This window comes from Hemiscyllium ocellatum, chromosome X, assembly GCF_020745735.1.
Source record: "Hemiscyllium ocellatum isolate sHemOce1 chromosome X, sHemOce1.pat.X.cur, whole genome shotgun sequence".
Classification (NCBI taxonomy): Eukaryota; Metazoa; Chordata; class Chondrichthyes; order Orectolobiformes; family Hemiscylliidae; genus Hemiscyllium; species Hemiscyllium ocellatum.
Genome location: NC_083453.1, coordinates 21172130 through 21190850, shown reverse-complemented (window position 1 = coordinate 21190850; position 18721 = coordinate 21172130). Strand labels below are relative to the sequence as shown.

Below are 18721 nucleotides of genomic sequence, written 5' to 3'. Positions count from 1 at the left end.
AAATTGAGCAGCTGATGTGTATCGCTATGGCGACGCGGCCGCGGTGAGTAGCAAGTCAACTCTCATTGGCCAATGTGTTTGTGTCTCGCCTCCCCAGGACAGCAGTCTGTTCTGTGCTGCCAATGCCAATGGATCCCAGGCTGAGTGTGAACTTGGAAACCCCATGAAGAGGAACGCTCAGGTATGCGTTTGTCTTCGGCGCACGGGCGTAAGGCACGTGACCGTCGCCACATACTCGGCACAGCGGGTCCGTCCCGTCAACAGAACGCAAGCTGGCCATTTGGCCCAAAACAGGCCCCCCCCCCCCCGCTGTCTCTGCTGCACCACTCCAGGCTCCTACTATCCCATCGACACGTGTCTATCCAGTCAGGGCATCAGCACAGAGAGAGGCGAGGATTCGGAAAGCACTCCGGTTCAGTCATGTTTGTTCTTGTCACAGAGGGAGCCCAGGTTCTCATTCTAAAACAAAAGACGTTTCTGGTCTCCTTCCTATCGGAAAGATGTTGTGAAACTTGAAAGGGTTCAGAAAAGATTTACAAGGATGTTGCCAGGGTTGGAGGGTCTGAGCTACAGGGAGAGGCTGAACAGGCTGGGGCTGTTTTCCCTGGAGCGTCGGAGGCTGAGGGGTGACCTTATAGAGGTTTATAAAATCATGAAGGGCTTGGATAGGATAAATAGACAAAGTCCTTTCCCTGGGGTGGGGGAGTCCAGAACTAGAGGGCATAGGTTTAGGGTGAGAGGGAAAAAGAGACCTAAGGGGCAACTTTTTCACACAGAGGGTGGTACGTGTATGGAATGAGCTGCCAGAGGAAGTGGTAGAGGCTGGTACAATTGCAACATTTAAAAGGCGTTTGGATGGGTATATGAATAGGAAGGGTTTGGAGGGATATGGGCCGGGTGCTGGCAGGTGGGACTCGATTGGGTTGGGATATCTGGTTGACATGGACGGGTTGGGCCGAAGGGTCTGTTTCCGTGCTGTACATCTCTAGGACTCGCTGAGTAGTTGTGCTGAGAATGCAGAGTTCTTGCTGCCCGATGTTCAGCGAGGTATGGGTGTGCTGACTCTGCGTACTTTGTTTGACAGGTCACCTTTTACTTGATCTTAAGCACCTCTCGAATCGCCATTGAAACGACAACTTTACCAATTGTACTTCAGCTATCAACGTGAGTGCTGTCTGGGGCAGAATCACAAATGTGAATTTGGTTTCTGTCTGTGTGGTGGATGACTTTCAATGTGGATGTGTGTGTGTGAGAGAGAGAGAGAGAGAGACGGCTCCAACCTGTCCTGACTCTAGTCTAACCCTGAAATCCTGTAACTCAGCCCCGCCACCATCTCTCTCAGCCGCTGCACTGTCTCTTCACTCACAGACTCCATGTCCAATCTTGGATCACGGAAGACTGACGGCTGTCCGCTCTGACAACTCTCTCCTAAGGGCTGGTTCCAGGTCTCTCCCTGATCGCTCATGGAGGCTCTGCCAGACTGTTAGAGACATCTTTGACCCCAGGGAGATCTTTCAACCCCATGCCCTCACCATCAGTGGAACCACCTATTTCCTTATTGCCTTGGGGTAATATCCCTGGACTCTGACCCTCTCTCAGCTTGTCTGCTGCTGAAGCCCTCACTGACGCCTCTGTTCATTCTCTATTCAAACACACTCCTGGCTGATCTGCCACAGTTTACCTCCTGTAAAACAGCCTGTCGTTACCTGCTTTCTGTCTCTCTCTCTCTCTCTCTCCTTTATTGAATAAAATTTGTATTCCGTGATGTCTTTTTCGTTCACACGTTGTAGACATGAGCAAGTTGCACCCGAGGGAGTTCACTGTTTGGGACTTTTGGCGTGGTGCTGGGCCTTTCCAGTATTTACATCCCTCTCGAGGGCAGTCGCGGCTGTGGCACAGCAGCTGTCAGTTTTCTCTGCGAGGCTACCTCACAAAACAAGATGGCCTCTGATTTCCCCCCCTCCCAGCGTTCTGGCTCCACTCAGCCTTTCTCAGTGACTGAGCTCAAGAACTGGGCAGGAGAGGGACATTAAAGCAAATTCGCACCTCTCCCTGGCCACCCTGCTCCATTGAAATAGGAGCAAGAGTAGGCCATTCGGCCCTTCAAGCCTGTCCCACCGTTCAATATGATCATGGCTGATCATCTAACTCAGCCCCCTGTGCCTGCTTTAGCCCCCTAACTTTTGATCCCTTTGGCCCCCTAAGAAATAAATCGACTGGAAAACATTCAATGTTTTGTCCCCAACCACTTCCTGTGACAGAGAATTCCACAGGCTTCCCACTCTCTAGGTGAAGACATCTCTCTCCATCTCAGTCTGAAATTATCTCTCCCCATCTATCCTGTATCCTCAGACTGTGACCCCTGCTTCTGGACTTGCTGGTCAGCAGGAACATCCTTCCTGTGTTTACCCTGTCTTGCCCTATTAGAATTTTAGAGGTTTCGATGTGATTCCCCCTCATTCTTCTAAGCTCCAGTGAATATAGTCCTGACTGATCCGGTCTCTGTTAGTGTGTCAGTCCTGCCATCCCAGGATTCCATCTGGTAAACCTTCACTGCACTCCCTCCCTCGCCAGAACATCCTTCCTCAGGTAAGGAGACCCAGACTGCACACAGTACTCCAGGGGTGGTCTCACTCTGTCCAATAGCAGCAAGACATCCCTGCTCCTCGACTCGAATCCTCTCACTATGAAGGCCGTTGCACTGTTTACCTTCTTCACTGCCTGCTGTACCTGCAATATCTAGTTTCAGTGACTGGTGTACAAGGGCATCTACCCTTTTGCTGCCCACAACATCTCACGGTAAGATACATTGCCAGTAAAACCTCCAGAGACCCCTTGAGCAAATAGGATGCCCACCCTGAGACCATGAACGATGTTGGGTGCAGTACGGACTGCTGACAGCAGAGGGTAGTGTTGCACTTGGTCCCACTTTGCCTACTTGTACAAGGGCGCCATCTGCTGGGTCTTCCCACCAAACTCGCTTCCGGGCACGAGAATTCCGTTTCCATCTTTGCTTGACTCTGGTCAACTGGTGAAACGAGTACAGCACAGGAGCGGGCCCTTTGGCCCAGGATGTTGTGCCGAACATGATGCCAAATTAAACCAATCCCTTCTGCTTGCCGTTGGCCCATACCCCTCCATTCCTTGCATATTCATGTGCTGATCTCAAAGCCCCTTAAATGCCCCTATCGCTTCTGCCTCCACCACCAACCCTCGGAGTGCGTTCCACACTCCTACCAATCTCTACAGAAAAGAACTTGTCCCTCACATCTCCTTCCCCCTCTGACCTGAAATGCGTGCCCTCTGGTATTAAGTATTTCAACTCCGGGGACAACAATTCTGTCAGTCCTATCAATGCATCTCATAAGTTTATCGACACTTCTACCACGTCTCCCCTCAGCCTCTGTCGCTCGAGAGAAAATAGCCTGAGTTTTTCTAGCCTCTCCTTATGATGAAGGGCTTAGGCCTGAAACGTCGATTCTCCTGCTCCTCGGATGCTGCCTGACCTGCTGCGCTTTTCCAGCGCCACTCTAATCTAGACTCTGATCTCCAGCATCTGCAGTCCTCACTTTCGCCTTGTAGTTCAGACCGTCTAATCCAGGCAGCATCCTGGTAAACGTCCTCTGCGATCCTCTCCAAAGCCTCCACCTCCTTCCTGTCATGTGGCGATCGGAATTGAACACAACAGGGAGAGTTTCTTTTCAAATTTAGCAGATGACAGTTTAAAAAGCTGCAGATGCTGAAAAGCAGAAACAAAAACAGAGCTTGTTGAACAAACTCAGCAAAGCTGGCAGCAGCTGTGGAGAGAAAGCAAGGCTAACGTTCCTGAAGCAGGGACCTGAAACGTGAACTCTGCTTTCTGTCCACAATTGCTGCCAGACCTGCTGAGATTCTCTGTCAATTGATCAAGATGATGATGATGATAAGGATCACGAAATGTGGCTTTTTGCTCCTTCCTCACAGCATCAGTGAACAGACCGGTTTGGACCCAGTCACAGCTACTGCTCACGTCATACTGGTACTGCCAGTCTCTCTCGTTCCGTAAGTATACCCTACATCTCTGGCTTCCTATGTCGCGAAACTGTTCACCTGTTCGAAGAGCGAGTGTCGAAATTCAAAGCACTGTGGGTTAGGCGCTGACCTATGACCTAGCTGAGACTGATGGGAATGAAAATCTGCTGTGTCTGCCTGCTCTAAGTGTTGTCCATCCACTGAACTTGAGCTGCCCACCACAGCACCTTGTCAAACTGCTCCCATGCATAAAAGAGAAGTTTCATCAGTACCTTTCAGGGTGTCAGTAATGCATTTTACAACCAGTGAAGTACTTTCGACTTGTTTTATACAGGTAAACGCAGGAGCCAGTTTTGACGTAAAGATAATGTAGTCACAGTCTCCTGCCTGTGAGAGATTGCTGGGTGTAAATTCCTGGCTTCCAACCACCATCCTTGGGAGTTGTTCGTTTGTAATCAGTGAGTTGAGTAGTTGGTGAATGCTATTTCATGCTGGTTATTTCCCGAATTTTACAGAAATGTCGAACCTCAGAATGTGTTTTTTGGAGGTGACGTCATGGGAGAAAGTGCCATGAGGAAAGAGGAGGATTTGGGGAGTCGTGTTGATTATAAATTAACGGCAAGTACAAGTTGTTGACTAATTACTCAGTGGAAAATGACACTTCCTGAGGGGAATGAATAGGAAGGGATTTTGGTGGATTGGGATCGATTGGAGGAGGCACACGGAACATCTAAGGAATAAAGGTGGGCTTATTTTCCTGGGATTCTTTATAAAGGGGCGGATTGGAAATGTTTGGGCCTTTTCGGATTCTAGACACCAGCAAGCGATTTGTGACTGTTGGGATCCTACACTCCCAGCAAGAAAAAATACTCAAAGAGTATTGCAGAGGTGGAGCCTGTGAGTCTGTCTCTGATCCACAGTGCTTTGACTGTCCCATTGATGGGTTTACCCTCATGTGCCTTGGAATTGTACACTAAGAATTGGATACTTAGGAGGGGCCTCTTTTAAAACTATTTATTCAGGGGACATGGGCATCGCTGGCTGGGCCCAGTAGTTATCGCCCCCGTCCCTAGTTGCCCCTTGAGAAGGTGGGGGTGAGCTGCCATCTTGAACCGCTGCGGTCCATGTGCTGCAAGTCGACCCACAATGCAACTGGGGACTCAGCGACACTGCAGGAACGGCGATATGTTTCCAGGTTTGAGAGTTATTATGCTGATTGACTAACACGTGACAAATGCAAGCTTTCGATCTGTGTGGCACTTCTCTCGAGCCTGCCCACCTGGCACCGTGTTGTCATGGGAAACAGAGATCAGGAGAATGCGGGCTTTGCTTTTGAAGGCCGGGCTAATCGTGGGGATCGAAAGTCGAGCCTCCTTGGCCCAGTCTGATCTCTGTTGTGCAGTGATGTGGAGAGAAGTGTGGGGGGGGGGGGGGGGGGGGGGGGGGGGGGGGGGGGGGGGGGGGGGATGTGGGGTCTCTGAATCTTTGAACACAGCTCGTGGCTAGCTGAAGGTCAAACTCCATCTTGTCTTCCCGTCAGGTGCTCAACACGGGTAAGGTGCTGAGAACTTTGAGCTCTGCTTTCCTGAACATCCAGTGGCCTTATGAGATCGGCAACGGCAAATGGCTCTTATACCCGATGAAGATCGAATTTGAAGGGGATGAGAATACTGAGTGCTCTCCTGCCTTTGCGATCAATCCGCTCAAACTGGTAAGCAGCTCAACCTCGCAATCGTTATTAGCATGGAGCAAAATGAAGATCTTACCCCCAAAGAAATGCCTCTCCATTAAACACTGGGAAGACGGAAGCCATTTTTTCTTGCCCCTGCCCGCTCCATTCCTTAGCTCCTGGCTCCACCCATCTCCATGGCAACAGTCTGAGATTCAACCAGACGGTTCCCAATCTTGGGTGTCATCTTCAATCCTGGGATGAGCTTCCAATTTCGCGTATTCATGGTACCACTGAGAGCACTGCTTCAGTCCCATCACTCGACCTCACCCTCTCTCGGCTCAGCCCCATCCATGTCCATTTTTGACCTCGAGACCAGAATATTCCAACGGACTCTGCGCTGATCCCCAACATTCCTAACCCTCACAAAAGTGAGCTCAGCCAAACCTCCGCTGCCTACGTTTCAGCACGCAGCCAATCCCATTTCCCTACTATCCCTTGTTCCCCGCCCCCCCCCCCACCCTACAATGTCAAGCAGCAGCTTGTGATTGGAATTCTTCTCCTTGTTTTCAAGCCCTTCCATGCCCTCGGCCCCTCCCCAACCCCTTCCCAATCTCTGTCACCTCTTGCAGCCCCCATGATCCTCCGACATCTCTGGGCTCCCTCCAACCCTGGCCTCTTTCGCATCCCCTCTTTCACCTGCCCCACCACTGGTGGCTGTATCTTGAACAGCCTTGGCTGTAAACTCTAGAATTGCCTTCCTCAAGCTCCCTGCCTCTTCTCTCCGCCCTCTCCTCCTGCAAGAAACTCCTCAAAGCCTACCTTTTGGGCCCAGCTTTGGGTCATGTGACCGAACCTGGGGCCGGATGTGACACTTTGCTCCTGTGAAGTGGGCCTGCTCCTTTATATGAAAGGCGCTATATAAATGCAGGCTGTCCTTTGATCTGGTAAGTCGGCAGGATTTCGGAGCTGAAGCTGCGCGGTCTCATGTTGCGTTGGACCACTCCGTCTCGCGGCTGGGGGAGGATATTTCAGGGCGATCACTCATCACTTCCAGAGGAAAGAACAATGTCACCATTTCACAAAACCTTTCCGAAAGGAAGATTTGACACCGCCATTTCCTCTTGGTGGGGGGGTTGGGGCTGGAGGAGTTCTCTCTCTCTTCGTTAATAAGAATGCGGACATGTTTTTTGTACTAGCAGTGCTTTAATTTTTTCTTCTGTATTGACAGCCTCGCGATGGGGATAACCCTGTGTTGTGGAGCCCTGAGAGGTTACAGAATGGAGGTCAACGCCAATCATTACTTCACCATGCAGAAAGCAAGAAGACTCTGACCCTGGTAACAGGCCCGAAATATGAACCGCGCTCTTCCTGCCAACAGGCCCGGCCTGGCATATTTCAGGCGCCGCCCGTTGATCTGGCAAACCTGCTCCCAGCAAAGGAAGACGCAGGAACCAGCCCAGTTTCCCCATCAGTTCATTCCCAACACTCCATACAGCAGACAGGCAGGGCACTTCCCCCTTCCACAGACTTCAAAAGGAAATTAGAGTCATAGAGATGTACAGCACGGAAACAGACCCTTCGGTCCAACCCGTCCATGCCGACCAGATATCCCAACCCAATCTAGTCCCACCTGCCAGCACCCGGCCCATATCCCTCCAAACTCTTCCTATTCATATACCCATCCAAATGCCTCTTAAATGTTGCAATTGTACCAGCCTCCACCACATCCTCTGGCAGCTCATTCCATACACGTACCACTCTCTGTGTGAAAAAGTTGCCCCTGAGGTCTCTTTTATATCTTTCCCCTCTCACCCTAAACCCATGCCCTCTAGTTCTGGACTCCCCCACCCCAGGGAAAAGACTTTGTCTATTTATCCTATCCATGCCCCTCATGATTTTATAAACCTCTATAAGGTCACCCCTCAGCCTCCGACGCTCCAGGGAAAACAGCCCCAGCCTGTTCAGCCTCTCCCTATAGCTCAAATCCTCCAACCCTGGCAACATCCTTGTAAATCTTTTCTGAACCCTTTCAAGTTTCACAACATCTTTCCGATAGGAAGGAGACCAGAATTGCATGCAATATTCCAACAGTGGCCTAACCACTGTCCTGTACAGCCGCAACATGACCTCCCGACTCCTGAACTCAATATTCTGACCAATAAAGGAAAGCATACCAAACGCCTTCTTCACTATCCTATCTACCTGTGATTCCACTTTCAAGGAGCTATGAACCTGCACTCCAAGGTCTCTTTGTTCAGCAACACTCCCTAGGACCTTACCATTAAGTGTATAAGCCCTGCTAAGATTTGCTTTCCCAAAATGCAGCACCTCGCATTTATCTGAATTAAACTCCATCTGCCACTTCTCAGCCCATTGGCCCATCTGGTCCAGATCCTGTTGTAATCTGAGGTAACCCTCTTCACTGTCCACTACACCTCCAATTTTGGTGTCATCTGCAAACTTACTAACTGTACCTCTTATGCTCGCATCCAAATCATTTATGTAAACGACAAAAAGTAGAGGGCCCAGCACCAATCCCTGTGACACTCCACTAGTTACAGGCCTCCAGTCTGAAAAACAACCCTCCCACCACCACCCTCTGTCTTCTACCTTTGAGCCAGTTCTGTATCCAAATGGCTAGTTCTCCCTGTATTCCATGAGAACTAACCTTGCTAATCAGTCTCCCATGGGGAACCTTGTCGAACGCCTTACTGAAGTCCATATAGATCACATCTACTGCTCTGCCCTCATCAATCCTCTTTGTTACTTTTTCAAAAAACTCACTCAAGTTTGGGAGACATGATTTCCCACGCACAAAGCCATGTTGACTATCCCGAATCAGTCCTTGCCTTTCCAAATACATGTACATCCTGTCCCTCAGGATTCCCTCCAACAACTTGCCCACCACCGAGGTCAGGCTCACTGGTCTATAGTTCCCTGGCTTGTCTTTACTGCTCTTCTTAGACAGTGGCACCACATTAGCCAACCTCCAGTCTTCCGGCACCTCACCTGTGACTATCGATGATACAAATATCTCAGCAAGAGGCCCAGCAATCACTTCTCTAGCTTCCCACAGAGTTCTCGGGTACACCTGATTGGGTCCTGGGGATTTATTCACCTTTAACCGTTTCAAGACATCCAGCACTTCCTCCTCTGTACTCTGGACATTTTGCAAGATGTCACCATCTATTTCCCTACAGTCTATGTCATCCATATTCTTTTCCACAGTAAATACTGATGCAAAATATTTATTTAGTATCTCCCCCATTTTCTGTGGCTCCACATAAAGGCTGCCTTGCTGATCTTTGAGGGGCCCTATTCTCTCCCTAGTTACCCTTTTGTCTTTAATGTATTTGTAAAAACCCTTTGGATTCTCCTTAATTGTATTTGCCAAAGCTATCTCATGTCCCCATTTTGCCCTCCTGATTTCCCTCTTAAGTATACTCCTACTTTCTTTATACTCTCCTAAGGATTCACTCGATCTATCCTGTCTGTACCTGACATATGCTTCCTTCTTTTTCTTAACCAAACCCTCAATTTCTTTAGTCATCCAACATTCCCTATACCTACCAGCCTTCCCTTTCACCCTGACAGGAATATACTGTCGCTGGATTCTTGTTATCTCATTTCTGAAGGCTTCCCATTTTCCAGCCGTCCCTTTACCTGCGAACATCTACCTCCAATCCGCTTTCGAAATTGGATGGAAACCTCAGGGAAATAAACTTCCTACAGGGATACAGTGGGGGAATGAGACTGATTGGATTGCTTCTCAGAGGGCTGGCATGGATTAAGGGGCCGAATAGCCTTCTTCTGTGCTTTTCTGATTCAAAGACCACTCTAACCCTGTTTTTGGCAGAAACTGGTTCTTATTTTGTATTCATTCTTGGGATGGGCTCATCACTGGCTGGGCATAGCATTTATTGCCCCATCCCCAGTAGCCCCTGAGCTGCCTTCTTGAACTTCTGCAGTCCACGTGCTGCGGGGAGACCCACAATCCCATGAGAGAGGGAATTCCAGGATATTTACCCAGCGACAGTGAAGGAACGCCAATTTTTATCCCAGTCGAGATTATGAGTGGCTGAGAGGGGAGGTTGCAGGGGGTAATGTTCCCTTATAGATTGGACAGTTAAGGTGCAGGAGGGAAGGGGATTATAGGGCAACTCAGAGAATCAGAGAGGGAAGCTTTGATGGAGAGTCAAGAGACAAGAGAAATGGTCCTCAATGGAAATTTAAGGGATGAGAGCGATGGTCTTCGATGGAGGGTTAGGGGATTAGAGGGATGCTCTTCGATGGAGGTTTAGGGGGTTAGAGGGATGGTCTTCGATGGAGAGTTAGGGGGTTAGAGGGATGGTCTTCGATGGAGGGTTAGGGGGTTAGAGGGATGGTCTTCGATGGAGGGTTAGGGGGTTAGAGGGATGGTCTTCGATGGAGGTTTAGGGGGTTAGAGGGATGGTCTTCGATGGAGGGTTAGGGGGTTAGAGGGATGGTCTTCGATGGAGGTTTAGGGGGTTAGAGGGATGGTCTTTGATGGAGGTTTAAGGGATTAGAGGGATGGTCTTCGATGGAGGGTTAGGGGATTAGAGGGATGGTCTTCGATGGAGGTTTAAGGGGTTAGAGGGATGGTCTTCGATGGAGGTTTAAGGGGTTAGAGAGATGGTCTTCGATGGAGGGTTAGGGGCTTAGAGGGATGGTCTTCGATGGAGGGTTAGGGGGTTAGAGGGATGGTCTTCGATGGAGGGTTAGGAATGGGTTTCAATTGTCTGTGAAATCCCTATCCTGAGTTTGTTTCCTTGTTTGGAGATTACGGAACTGTCCTGACATGAGGAGAGCACTGTCACCAGTTACTGCTGGAAATTCCAAGCTGCTGGTTTCGATTGGCCTTGCTCATGCCTTGTTCCCATTTCTCCATCTCAGCTCTGCAAATGCTGCAAGGCACGAAATGAGCAGGCAGGATCGCCAAGTTGTCAAAGGATTAGCCCCAGACTCCTTCGTGAGATGCCAAACGCACACAGTTGTTCCATTAGAATGCCCAGGATTATATGTCACATATCCTCCATTTGCAAATTGAGTTTGACTCGAATCTTTGAACATTATGTCCCCACAGGACTGTGAACTGGGCACTGCCAGATGTGTTGCCTTCCAGTGCCCTCTCCGAATTCTCAACACAACAACCCGAATGAGTATATTTGCCCGGCTGTGGAACAGCACCTTCCTGGAGGTGAGCTATCCCACCAGTTGTGTGATGAGATTTACTTCATGGCAGCTTGATGGAAGTGTGGGCCTTCGCTGGGCTTTTGGCCGAGGGAGTAGAGTTGGACGCGCTTTATTCAAATTCCTGGTGACCGTAATGCTACAGTTTAAAACTGGCCAAAATTGTTACTATAGAATCAAGGTGGGTAGGTGAAAAATCACTCTAGATCCAATTTGAAGAGCAGAAGAGGCATGAGGAGCCAACTACTGTCCTCTTGTATTCCTCCTTGACATGACATTGTCAATTCTGCTGTGAGGACAGAGGATCACCAGGTTGGGAAACTGAAGCATCATATCATTCGGGTAACCCTTCTTTGGGGTTGAACTTAAGGCACCTTATTGGGCAAGAGCCAAGGGCATTTGAGTGACCCAGCTCCTAACCTCATTACAGCCTTGGTTCAAACATGGACAAAAGAGCTGAATTCCAGAGGGGCGTGGCATCAAGGTGCCCTGGCAAAACTGGAATCAATGGGGTTTGGGGGCAAACTCTTCAGTGTTTGGAGTCCTACCTGGCACAAAGGAAGATGGTCATAGTTGTTGGAGGTCAGTCACCTCAACTCCAGGACATCTCGGCAGGACTCCCTCAGGGTAGTGTCCTAGGCCCAACCATCTTCAGCTGCTTCATCAATGACCTTCCCTCCATCATAAGGTCAGAGGTGGGGTCATTTGCTGACGATTGCACAGTGTTCAGCACCTCAGACACTGAAGCAGTCCATGTTCAAATGCAACAGGATCTGGACAATATCCAGACGTGAGCTGAAAAGTGGCAAGCAACATTCATGCCACATAAATGCCAGGCAATGACCATCTGGAATTCCCTCCCTGAGGGCATTGTGGGTCGACCCACAGCAGGTGAACTGCAGCGGTTTAAGAAGGCAGCTCACCCCCACCTTCTCAAAGGGCAACTAGGGACGGGGGCAATAAAGGCTGGGCCCAGCCAGTGACTCCCATGTCCCCTGAATAATTTTTAAAAAAGGAACTTGTACACATCCCACTGTGTACAGGGCTACTGACCTCCATTGCTTTGAGGGGCTCAAGAGAGAAAATGGCGGCCATGTTCTGATTGCTGAGTGTGGCCCTCTTTGTGTCAGGTGTCCCTGTGTATGTGTTGGGGGTCACCTGACCGGGCAGCTGTCTCAACTCCAGGGCGCAGGGTGGTGAGCTGTTGAGCGACTAAAAACCCATCTTCAAACAACTTCAGGGGTCTGAAGGTGTGGGGCTGTGAATCCTATCCCTCGGCCTGCTGATCGCAGTCAGGAATGCATGGACTGGGGAAGGGGGAAATGATGAAATGGCTTTATCGGGAAAAAAAAAACCCCTCTTGTTAAAATTTCAGGAATATGCTTCATACAGTTCCATCGAGCTGACCATCCGTGCGAACATCAGCGTGAAGTCAAGCATCCGAAACCTGAAGGTGAAGGAAGCTGCTGCTGAGGTACAGACACCATTCCCGATTTCACCCTTACTCAAGGCTTCAACACAATCTATTGCCATATTTTGGAATATTTCAAGGCAGGGCCACAGGGACAACCATCAGTGAGGGAATCAAGGGTTCATGGGAAAAAGGCAGGAAGGTGGAGTTGAGGGTGATCCAATCAGCCGAGATCTCATTGAATGGTGGAGCAAACTTGTTGGGCTGAAAGGCCTACTCCTGCTGCAATGTCTTATGGGAACATGTGCCAGAGCATCGCCGCCAATAAGGCTTTCAAGGGTAGAAACGTAGATTGTCAGAAATTCATCTCCCTGGGCCACCAGCTTGGCAAGACATACTGAAAATGTCAACCGCAAGAAAAGGCCGATTTTAAGAAGTGAAGCCAGCTTTCCCCTGCTTTTCAATGGGGAGCTAGGAAAGCTTTCTAAAGCTTCAGCAGCTCACTGGTCGCCGTCCTTCAGTTGTTGCCCCTCCTTCCTCGCACCTTCACAAGTCGCCCCCCCCACACCTTCCCCTCATCCCTCACCTCCTCCTCTTCCAGTTTTGCCCCACCAACAGAAAGGCCCTTGTGGCGATAAGGAGGTACTGGCAGGGTGTAAGGACCTCCAGCTGCAGTATCCTCCTGAGCTGGGGGACAAGACATGGCAAGGTGGCTGTTGTGATCAGTATCCATGAGCAGGCCGTCCCGCGGCGTTTCTAGAGACTGTTTCGGCGACCTAACATCCAAAAGCAGAATGTGGCAAGCTGGGATTCTGATTCTGTGAGCATGTATTTACAATAACTGGTTCCCCCCGTTGAATCTCTCTAGTTTACCATACAAATATACCCAGAGAAGACCAGTGTGGGATATGTCGGAGCGCCCTGGTTGATTATACTCATTGCCGTCCTGGCAGGAATCCTCGTGTTAGCTCTCCTTGTGCTCCTCCTTTGGAAGGTAAGAGTGGTTAAGGGCGGCACGGTGGCACAGTGGTTAAGGGCAGCACGGTGGCACAGTGGTTAAGGGCAGCACGGTGGCACAGTGGTTAGCACTGCTGCCTCACAGCGCCAGGGACCTGGGTTCAATTCCCGCCTCAGGCGACTGACTGTGTGGAGTTTGCATGTTCTCCCCGTGTCTGCGTGGGTTTCCTCCGGGTGCTCCGGTTTCCTCCCACAGTCCAAAGATGTGCGGGTCAGGTGAATTGGCCATGCTAAATTCCCCGTAGTGTTAGGTAAGGGGTATGGGTGGGTTGCGCTTCGGCGGGTCGGTGTGGACTTGTTGGGCCGAAGGGCCTGTTTCCACACTGTAAGTCTAATCTAAAAAAGATCACTCTTTAACTGCGGGGCTTGGATTTAAATCAATTCAGACCACTTCTAACTTTGTTTTTGACCCTGTTGGGTTGAAACATATATAAAAATGTCTTGTTTTTGCAGTTACCTGCTTGACTTTGTACTGTTCCAACAAAATAAAACCACTGGTCTCGTTTACGGTTGGCACATTTACAAATGTTGGTCCCAAGCGCTGTGAATGAACTCAACCTGGTGCTATTTTTGCTCGATTATACTGGGGTGTGGCAGTTGATTTTTGTGGTTCTACTGATCAATGTATTTCCATCTTTAGCCCACCATCAGATGAACTTTATTAGGTCGCACAGTGCTAAAAATTGAATTCTTTCCACTGATCTTTCTCAGGTGTGAAAGATCGGTGGAAAGAATACTTGTTAACACTGCTGACCATCCCCAGTTAACCCGTGGAAGGGTGGTCAAGCACAAAGGCTGGCATCAACTTAGATAAGGCATCAACATGCGCTGCCATCTGGGATTCTCAATGGAACTAGGATAGTTGTCTCACAGCAATGGCCTTGACATTGTCATACTCATGGAAGCATGGGACCATAAGACGTGGAAGCAGGAGATGGCCATTCAGCCCATTGAGTCTGCTCCTTCCTTCAATGAGATCACAGCTGACATGACAGTCCTCAACTCCACTTTCCTACTGTTTTCCCATGACCCTCAATTCCCATACGGATTAATCATCTGTCGATCCCAACCTCGAATATACTGAAGGACTCAGTCATGGCACACTCTGCTGGGTTAATACCTTACTGACAATGCCCCACACAACACCGTCACCATCCCTGGGCACATCCTGTCCCGTTGGCACGGCGGGGGGGGGGGGGGTGGAGGTGGCACCGTTGGATCCAGTCAGGAAGCAGTTGCCCTGGAAGTTCCCACCATTGACTTTGGACTTTCAATCTCTGCCCTCCCTTTCACCACTGAGGACAGTTTCTCCCTGTCTCCCCCATCCAGACCCCTTGTGATTTTGAACACCTCGATCCAATCTCCTCTTCACCTTCGCAAAGACAAATCGCCCCAATTTCTTCAAACTACCGATGTAACTGGAACGCCCCGTCCTTGAGACCATTCTCTCGAATCCATGCTGCACCGTCTCTGGTGTCTTCACATTCTACCTGAAGTATAGATGCCCAAAACTAGTTGCAATACTCCAATCAAATCCAACCCAGTGGTTTCTCCTGATTGATAGTAACTTCCTTGCTTTTAGTGCTCTATCCCTGTTCTCCGAGTGGGAAGCTTGGCATCAAGAGAGCGCCAAGGTGAACCTTTTCACTTTGGCATTGTTGCCCAGTCTTTGACTTGCACGGGCCTGGGGCATGGTAAACGCACCCTCCTGTTGGTCAGCTCTGCTCTTGGTTAAAGCAAAATTCGACTGGATTCTGCTGCTGACGCTGCGCAGGGTTTGGTTACAATTTGCTGTGACCTTGCGATAAGTTTGGAAGTCAGGCCAACAAATCAGTTTGCTGAACTACAAAACTTCAGTTTCGCATGGATTTAACATGCAGCCGCAATCCTTGAACAGTGAAGGGTTAAACTTCCTCCCTTCACTGCGTGGGAATTGCAAAATCATTCGTTGTAAATGGAATTTTACACCGTCGAACGCACAGAGGGAACTTTCTCCAGTGATTGGTGATTGGTTATGAAGGAGGGTGATGCTTGCAATATGGACCGTAAAGGGTCATCCTGTACCGTGTCAAATAAGGGGCAAAACTCAGTGGCTTAAGATGTTGGCATGGGTGCCTGCTGGGTTCAGAAATTCCTGCCAAGCGCTTTACAGGATGGAGGGAACCGACTGTCAAATTGACGTAAGAATGCCAACATGCAGCAATACATAATCTGCATTGTCGAAAGCAGTAAAAAAACACAGCCTCTGACCAAGTGGGGTTGCTTTACCTTCTGATTTCTTATCCCTTGGCTGCATTCCTGAACCCTGGCACACACCCACGACCCCCACCCCACCCTCCCCCCCCCCCAACCCCGATGTGGGTGCCGCCTTCACCCCGTCCCGACTTGCTTGACCTGTCGTAACGCTGGACAAACGTTGCTTCCTTGTAGTGCGGTTTCTTCAAGAGAACGAACAAAGAGTCTCAGTATGAAACTGAATATCACAGGGCTCATCTTCAAACCCAGCCTTCCGACCAGGAGAAACAGGCCACCGAAGCGTAATGCTGGCATCTGCAGCGGTAATTGTAGCAACAGGCCTGTGCCCAGTCCAAGGTTGCTGTGGTAGTGCCAGTGGGGTATAGTGTGTGTTTCTGCGCGGGCACCGAGCGCTTGGATGTTGGAGGTGTGTAAGGATTATCAAAAGTCTCAAGTATTGACGTAGAATTGGCGTTGTTCCTTATACTCAGCACATTTTGCAACCTCCCTTTGAAATGATGAACAAGCCAGTCACACTGAACAAATGGGTGAGTGTCAAGCAGATGACAACAAGTGAAGCTCATCCAGCCCACATTCCAATGAGACTCAAAGGTGCTCCAACTCAGCTTGCTTCGGCCTGTAAAACTGCTGCTTGCAGCTCCTTGGAGTCTCTGCTTCGCTCCTTCCATCAACTTTGTGTTGGGTCACCTTGCCTCACTTTCCAGAGACCTCCTCAATTCAATACTCGGGGCCACAAGGCTCTGAGCTCGATAATATCGAGAAGCTTTTGTTTTTGGTGAGGGCTGGGGTTGGTGGCTCTCTACCAAGTAAATCCAGAGCCCAAACCGATTCAATCTTCCAGCCCAACGCTTTACGGCCTGAGGCGAGGCCTCAGTTGAAATATTCAATGTGACGTGCTCAGGGAATAATCCTTACACCACCTCCCCACCCTCCCATCTCCCCCCTAGTTTCTATAATGATGGCAGGAATGGAATGGTTTGCACTGTGTGGTACCCATGCTCTTCAGTTCATTTCTGTGATGCTGTCCTTTCGCCCCTCACCTGAATGTGTGTGTGGCGTGTGCGCAACAAGACTAGCATGAGATGCTCTGCATGCAGCACGTTTGATTTGAGTATTTTTATCCCTGTGGTATTAGACACTTGACTTCCCAAATGCTTGTGCGTCTTTCACTTTCTTTAATACAACTAGATCCCTTTATCTGTCTCCCCTTTCCTGCTGGCCTTTCGGGTGTGGCGGCCATCTTGTTTCAGTTTGCATGAAGGAAGGTCACCGCAGTAACACTTCCTGTTTTGAGAATGATGAACACTACCTCGGTTTCTGTCTGCCCTCCCTTGCTCTCTTCCTCAGGTCTCCCTAGGTTGCTTTCAGCTACAATCCTTGAACGTGCACCAGACTCTTTATCTCTGTGTAATGTCCTCCAGCTCGATGAGCGAGGGTACAGGCATGGACCATCCGCCATGATGCACAATGTCATCCCAATAGGAGTTAGGGAGAAGAATGGCACTGTCCAAACTCTCTCAGAGACCGTGAACTCGGAGCAGATTTGGCATCTGGGGTGGGCTAGGAGTCTCAAGGAGACATAGAAACATAGAAACTAGGAGCAGGAGGAGGCCATTCAGCCCTTCGAGCCTGCACCCACCATTCAATATGATCATGGCTGACCATCCAACTCAGTCCTCTGTTCCCACTTTCTCTCCATAACCTTTGACCCCTGTAGCCCTAAGAACTATATTGAACTTCTTCATGAGAAAAAAAGATAGGCTAGTGAATAATGCCAGGATTTCCCAAAGTGCTTTCAAGCCAATGAAATATAGTGACTGTATGAAAGTAGGAAAGAGGGCAGCCAATTTGGGCATTGCAATAGTGGGATGGAATACTCCCCCTTGCCTGGATGGGGGCAGTTCCAACAACACTCAAGAAGCTCAACACCATCCAGGACAAAGCACCCTGCTCAGTTAGTACCACATCCACAAACATCCCCTCCCTCCACCACCGACCCTCAGGAGCAGCAGTGTGCACCATCTACAAGATGCACTGCAGGAATTCACTGAAGATTCTCAGACAGCAGCTTCCAAACCCACGGCCACTTCCATCTAGAAGGACAAGGGCAGCAGATACATGGGAACACCACCCCCTGCAAGTTCCCCTCCAAGCCCCTCACCATCCTGACTTGGAAATATATCAGCGCTGAAAATGTGTTGCTGGAAAAGCGCAGCAGGTCAGGCAGCATCCAAGGAGCAGGAGATTCGACGTTTCGGGCATAAGCCCTTCTTCAGGAATCCGAAACGTCGAATCCCCTGTTCCTTGGATGCTGCCTGACCTGCTGCGCTTTTCCAGCAACACATTTTCAGCTCTGATCTCCAGCATCTGCAGTCCTCACTTTCTCCTTGGAAATCTATCAGCCTTCCTTCAGTGTTGCTGGGTCAAAATTCTGGAATTCCCTCCCTCAGGGCATTGTGGGTCAACCCACAGCACATGGACTGCAGCGGTTCAAGATGGCAGCTCACCCCCACCTTCTCAAGGGGGGCAACTAGGGACAGGGTAATAAATACTGGGCCCAGCCAGGGGGCGCCCACGTCCCACAAGTGAAAAATAAACAGCTGCTTTTACTATTGATTCAGATACAAATATTGGACCTGTGCGTTTTTCAGAATAGCACCACAGGATCTTTAACCACGCATGGAATGCGGCAAATGGGAATTTGATTTCACCTTTTGCCGGAAAATAAAGAGTATCTCTTGACAGTGCAGCACTCCCTGAGCACCTCAGTGCTGTCAGTGCTAGAGCAGGCACGTATTCGAATCAGCAGAACAGACTTAAACCGACAATGTTGTGACTTCAAGGCAGAATGGCTACTGCTGAGCACCTGATCTGCTCAGCGTCGTCAAGAGTGAGTCGGTTGCTCTTGTCCCTCGAGAACATCGTTCCTGGGTTCAGGTCCCACTTCAGGGCTGGGGGAGGCTCCAGTGCAGGACTGAAGAGGTGCCGCACTGTCAGAGGTACTGGCTTTGGGATAACTGTTACATGGAGGCTTGCTTGGGTGGATATAAAAGATTATACAGCAGGGGGAGCCCTCCCTGAGGGCCTCAATCTGTCAATCAATATTCCAAAAAGGAGGTGGTCTGATCACGGGTACAGTCCAT

The 18721-nt window shown here is 49.7% G+C and overlaps 1 protein-coding gene across 4 annotated transcripts in view; it reads left to right on the top strand.

The window, feature by feature from the left end:
- Nucleotides 1-18721, top strand: part of LOC132805812 (integrin alpha-7-like) — a 178753-nt gene that overhangs the window by 156982 nt on the left and 3050 nt on the right. For 3 of the 4 annotated variants that reach the window (XM_060821095.1, XM_060821093.1, XM_060821097.1), the window contains 9 exons: nt 98-181; nt 1085-1164; nt 3964-4041; nt 4527-4629; nt 5552-5722; nt 6912-7019; nt 10788-10901; nt 12270-12368; nt 13174-13299. In XM_060821095.1, the coding sequence (XP_060677078.1) occupies nt 98-181; nt 1085-1164; nt 3964-4041; nt 4527-4629; nt 5552-5722; nt 6912-7019; nt 10788-10901; nt 12270-12368; nt 13174-13299 (963 nt within the window). Of the gene's footprint in view, nt 1-97; nt 182-1084; nt 1165-3963; nt 4042-4526; nt 4630-5551; nt 5723-6911; nt 7020-10787; nt 10902-12269; nt 12369-13173; nt 13300-15752; nt 15881-18721 lie in introns of all 4 variants that reach the window. The other variant, XM_060821096.1, reaches the window with a different exon arrangement.